The sequence below is a fragment of the Lactuca serriola genome, chromosome 3 (assembly GCF_051521515.1).
Source record: "Lactuca serriola cultivar US96UC23 chromosome 3, Lser_US96UC23_V15, whole genome shotgun sequence".
In the NCBI taxonomy this organism is placed as follows: Eukaryota; Viridiplantae; Streptophyta; class Magnoliopsida; order Asterales; family Asteraceae; genus Lactuca; species Lactuca serriola.
The window spans coordinates 264,905,991-264,912,053 of record NC_136410.1 but is presented as its reverse complement, the minus strand read 5'-3'; the positions used below and the strand labels follow the sequence as shown (position 1 = coordinate 264,912,053).

At 34.2% G+C, this 6,063-nt stretch overlaps 1 protein-coding gene across 1 annotated transcript; it reads left to right on the top strand.

The window, feature by feature from the left end:
• The first annotated feature begins 1,250 nt into the window (after nucleotides 1-1,250).
• LOC145093961 (3-ketoacyl-CoA synthase 11-like) lies at nucleotides 1,251-3,216 on the top strand. The gene is made up of 2 exons (XM_079032209.1): nucleotides 1,251-2,175; nucleotides 2,273-3,216. Exons 1-2 carry the CDS (start codon nucleotides 1,405-1,407, stop codon nucleotides 3,053-3,055), a joined length of 1,554 nt encoding a protein of 517 aa, XP_078888335.1. The 5' UTR covers nucleotides 1,251-1,404; the 3' UTR covers nucleotides 3,056-3,216.
• The last annotated feature ends 2,847 nt before the right edge of the window (nucleotides 3,217-6,063 follow it).

Here is a 6,063-nt window from a genome sequence, read left to right as displayed (position 1 = left end):
CAGGTCATGCAATTGATCCAAAACATAGATCTAGCCTCCTACAACCCATCCATCACGTAAAGTGGCAAACTTTACGTGAATCCAAAGAGATCTAGGCCTTTAACACTTTAGGGCTAGGGTTTGGGACATGATAGCTTCACTACACACTCAAACACAGGGACTTTCAGGCATTCCAACCCTTATCCATTCCAGATCTGAGGTAGCAACCTCAGATCTAACCTCTAAACTCCAAAACACCAAAAGATAAGCTCCCCACAAACCCCATAATGATGAATCCATAAGAATAACAGCCCAAGGACGAGATATTACCTCAAAAGAACGCCCCAACTGCAATGGAACTCGAATCCAAGCAAAGCCCCGTGCTCCAAGCCTCCTACCCTTCAAGATTTCCTCAACAATTGCTTCTCCAAGCTTCCCAATGCAATAAGATCACTCACACACGAAGGCTAAGGGTTTCTGGACTTGAGGATGAGTAAAGAGGCTGGGGGAATGAATGTTATGTTCTTTATATAGGGCTCAACCCCAAGAATTAGGGTTTTCTCCATTCAGCGCCTACTCGCCGAGTCCATCTTACTGACTCGCCGAGTCGGCTACTTAACACGCGACCAAGTCGCGACTCTACTCGTCGAGTTCCCCTTCCAATTTTACTCTTTTAGCCCTTCAACTATACTCTTTTCTACTCCGGGATGTTACATGTAATTTATTTAATAATTATTTTAAAAGTATATAAAAAATATGTATTATATTTAAGTTTTGTTTATATATAAATTATTAGTAGTATTTCTTATTTAAGTTGAAATTTATTTTATAATTGTTTTAGATCAAATTTCATTTATAATTTCTAATTATACGTAAAAGAATTACAAGTTTAATGATTTTCTTTCATTCCTTTAAAACAAATATTCTAATTATACATAAAACAATAAAAGAATAACATATTTAATGATCATTTCATTCCTTTAGAAGAAATATTAGAATGTAAAATTATATTTATTATCATTTTTCCAAATAATAAAAAGTTACAAAAAATAGAGAAATCATATACCCTTACAAATGATCAACTTCACATCATCATTCGACATGCAAAACATAATGGTTTTCCCATCCCAAATTTAATTATATTTTATTTGGTTCGATTACAATTTACAAACCAAACCAAGCCGACTATAAACCGCGTTTGAGCATTAAAAAGTTCGTTGGGGTAGTTGCACCCTCAACCCGACAACCTCCCCTTTAAATTCCCAATTTCCCCCGCTTCTTCCATATCTCATTTTGCTTCTTCTCTTCTCCAAATTCATTTTTCTCATCCAACTGTTCTTCAATTCTCTCCAAATTCAACAAATTCTTCACGAATTTCAAAAGGGTATTCTTCTATTCTCCCTAATTTGATTAAGGCGGTATTCCATGGCGGATTCACGACAACCATCGACGGAGTCGGCCATCAACATCACCAGCTCTGCAACTTCAAAACTCCCTAATTTCCTCCTTTCTGTAAAATTAAAATACGTGAAACTAGGCTACCATTACATGATCTCACATGCTATGTACCTCTTGTTAACCCCTCTCGTCGTCGTTATCTCAATCCATTTATCAACACTCACATCACAGGATCTGATCAATTTATGGAACCAACTCCGGTTTAATTTAGTCACGGTGGTCATCTGCTCGGCGTTAATGGTGTTTTTAGCTACTCTCTACTTCATGAGCAGACCGAAGAAGGTTTACCTTGTTGATTTCTCTTGTTACAAACCTGATGACGAACGGATGGTGACTCGGGAGATATTCATGGATAGATCGACTCAAATCGGAACTTTTACAGAAGAGAATTTGGCGTTTCAGAAGAAGATTCTGGAACGATCTGGACTAGGACAGAAGACGTACTTTCCTGAGGCGGTGCTAAACCTTCCGCCGAATCCTTGTATGTCCGAGGCGAGAAAAGAGGCAGAGATGGTGATGTATGGCGCCATTGATGACTTGTTAGCGAAAACTGGAGTGAAGGCGAAGGATATCGGAATCCTAATAGTGAATTGCAGTTTGTTTTGTCCAACTCCATCACTGACTTCCATGGTGGTGAATCATTACAAGCTTCGAGGGAATATCATGAGCTATAATCTCGGTGGAATGGGTTGCAGTGCTGGATTAATCTCCATTGATCTCGCCAAACAACTTCTGCAGGTAAATAATTCACCATTTTTCAATTCCCAAATTCCTGGAATTTGATCAAATTGTTTGAAATCGACAACTAACGTTTTTTTTTTGTTTGTCAAAACAGGTGAACCCTAATTCGTATGCGTTGGTTGTAAGCATGGAAAACATAACGTTAAATTGGTACTTCGGAAACAACCGATCAATGCTCGTATCAAATTGTCTCTTCAGAATGGGAGGAGCCGCCGTTCTGCTCTCCAATCGAACTTCCGATCGCCGACGTTCAAAGTATCAACTCATCCACACCGTCCGCACCCATAAAGGCGCCGACGACAAATGTTACAACTGCGTCTTCCAAGAAGAAGACGAAAACAAGAAAATCGGCGTAGCCCTTTCAAAAGATCTCATGGCAGTCGCCGGCGAAGCTCTGAAAACCAACATCACAACCCTCGGACCACTGGTTCTTCCGATGTCTGAACAGCTCCTCTTTTTCGCCACTTTAGTTGCCCGGAAAGTCTTTCAGATGAAAATCAAGCCCTACATCCCTGATTTCAAGCTCGCGTTCGAGCACTTTTGTATTCACGCCGGCGGAAGAGCTGTTCTTGATGAGTTGGAAAAGAATCTGGATTTATCCGATTGGCATATGGAACCTTCGAGAATGACTCTTAACAGATTCGGAAACACATCGAGTAGCTCTTTGTGGTATGAATTAGCGTATTCCGAAGCTAAAGGGAGGATAAGGAAAGGTGATCGTTCATGGCAGATTGCTTTTGGGTCTGGTTTCAAGTGTAACAGTGCTGTGTGGAAGGCGTTGAAGACGATCGACCCGGCTAAGGAAAAAAACCCTTGGACCGATGAGATTGATGATTTCCCGGTTCATGTTCCCAAGATTGAAAGGATCGGTTCTTGAAAATGTTCTGTTTTTTCTTTTCTTTTCTTTTTCTTTTTCAATTCTTTCAGGATTTTATGGGTTTAAATCATTATGGATTGCAGATTGTTGTAATGTTACTGAAGAAGTCAAAGAGGCCATTGCCAGTTTTATACATGGAAATTTAAACTTAAAATTTTATATTTGGTTTGAATTCTACAAATTGAGTAATAGAATGTGTAAATGTTTTCTTTGGTGAACTATTAATTATTCGGAACCCGACAACTGTACAGTACTAAAACATATTAATGTTGGTTAAATGTCATGCTTAAAGTGTAGATAATTAGCGTGTTAGACACGTACCATTTAAAAGCTTCTAACTTCTAACTTATAAAAAAGAAAAAGTTTCGTTTGTTGACAGAATCATTTAGTTTTTATTCTAAACAAAACGTTTCAAAATAAAAAATACGTGGAGAAGCTTCAACTAAACGCTGCAAAATCAAACGTTGTCCGTTACCAACTAATTATTATCCGCTACAAGCTAGTTTTACTAAACACCCAATATTGAAATACCATAAATAATTATATCTACGGTCATGGGTATATCAGACACAAAACGCAACCTAGTCATAGTCTTGCACTCCATCCATACTTGATGCCATGATCGTGATCTCTAGTGGTATTATGTATATGCAAGTACACAAGGTTTCATGTGGTGCTTTCGTCTTTCACTATAATTGCTTATTTGGAATAATATGCACGCTAATAGCGTGGGTAGCATACCTAAAGGAGAGGCTATAGCTAAAAAAGGTGGGTCATTTAACCCACCTAAAATAAAATAAAATTCATAATAGTTGTTGGTGAACTGTTTCACTAATTGTATTTAAATATAATGGATTTACTTGGTGACTAGAATCAATCTTGATGATTATTAAATTAGTAAGGAAGGTATAGAGTGCATATTTGTTTAAGTTTATTTAAGATTCAAATTAAACTATGATTTAGGAGCGAAGCCCCTGAAAGAACAGGGGTCCGGAGGTAGCACCCCTAGGATCGGGATCCAAGGGGCGACAACCCCTAGCGAGGGTCAAGGGGCATAGCCCATATGTAGGGTCGAGCTGTTTTCTCATTCCGAGTCTTATCCAATTAAAGATTGGGAGTACCATCCAAACACTTCAATTTGAAAGTGAAAACATATTTCTTAAATTACAAGTGATATTACACCCCAAATTTCTAAAAATAATGATATGAGTAAATTACACGAATGGTCCCTATGTTTTTGGGTAATTTGCGCGTTTAGTCCCTAATTTATTTTTTTAACTTAAAATGTCCCTACTGTTTATTTTTGTTACGTGCTTGGTTCCTATCTTATCTAAAAAGACTATTATGCCCTTGATTTTTTTAATTTATTTAAATAAACACACCCCTAATCCCACCCCCTCACCTTTCCTCACATACTCAATCATTTTTTCCTCTTTAAATACTAGTCTTTTTAGATAAGACAGAGACCAAACGCGTAACAAAAATAAACAGTATGGACCAAACGTGTAACAAAAACAAACCATAGGGACCTTTCGAGTTAAAAAAATAAGTTAGGGACCAAACACGCAAATTACCTCAAACCATAGGGACCATTCGTGTAATTTACTCTAGTGATATATAAAAATAATTTAGGAGCTATCTTAAATATTTGAAAGGATTTATCATAATATTTTTTGCAAAACATATATACAAAAATAAAGATTTCTAAAGTGCGTATTTCTTATTTCAATAGCCAAAAATGTGAAATATCCGATTTACTTAAGATATATTCCGATAAAAGATAATTCAATACAACTTAAACTTAAAATTAAATAAAGAAAAAAAATAAACATATAACACAAAATTATGCCGATTCATTTAAATTGTGAACCATGTGATTTGTATTTTAGACCCCAAATCCTAATAACATAAAAACCAATGTCTCTATAATATTTCTTAATGTAATCGTCAAATTTTAATTATGTTGAAAAAAATCATACATTTTCTGATAAAATATCTATAGCGACAATTATTAGTCATAAATAGTTAAATACTGACATTGATAAATTAGAATTGCTCTCAACAGAACTTTTAGTAAAAAGTAAAAACTAAGACGATAAATTTATTACTAGATGTAAGACTTATGTACTACATAAGTTTATTTAAAAAAATGTGAATTCCAAACGTTAAATAAGTTTGAATTTATTAGAGAAATAATAAAAAAAATCATTAAATTGTTAAAATTAAAGTGTTTTATTCTCTTTTAAATTTTAACAAAAAAATTTTAGATAAATAAACAAAAGAAAATAATAACGCTTTAGTTTAGTAATTTTGAGATTAAAAAGAAATTCTATTAATGAAATTCATTTATTGTTACATTAAAATACTATATAGAATTTAATAAAATGAACAATAAAATAAAATGACAAGTGAATAAAAATTAATTTAAAATAACTATAAAATTATATATGGCAAAAAAAATGTAAAATGTGGTAAAAATATCATGGATTATCCCAAAATCCCAAATAATTATACTACTTAACTTGAATAATACTAAATCTATAACATGTAGCAATGAGACTTATCCTTAATAATCTATAACTTGGTTAATGTTATCCTTAGACATTAATAATACTACAACTCGTGACAATCGGGTGAGTTTGTGCGGATATTTATTCCGATGATATGATGTTGGCCCTCCGGTCGGCTATGTAATGTGTAGTTTATTTCATTATGAAATATAAGTAACATCCTTGTACCTAAAAGTTATAAGTTACAAAAGTATTATGATATTAACATTTCATAGAATATGTGAATTGCTTTTTATGAATTACATCAAAATATTATGATATTAATAATTCATGGAGTATGTGAATTGCATTTTATGAATTACATCTGCATGTCATGGAAAACAGTTTTCATATGACGATTTTTTTAATTGAATATTTGAATGATCATTTATAATATCGGATTTGGTATTATTTTAACTTCGAATTAGATAAATAAAATAATCACAAAGTTGGGGTTTT

Coding starts and splice junctions, on each gene's coding strand:
- LOC145093961 (XM_079032209.1), top strand. CDS start 1,405: ATGGCGGATTCACGACAACCATCGACGGAGTCGGCCATCAACATCACC. Junction 2,176..2,272: donor TCGCCAAACAACTTCTGCAG/GTAAATAATTCA, acceptor TTGTCAAAACAG/GTGAACCCTAATTCGTATGC.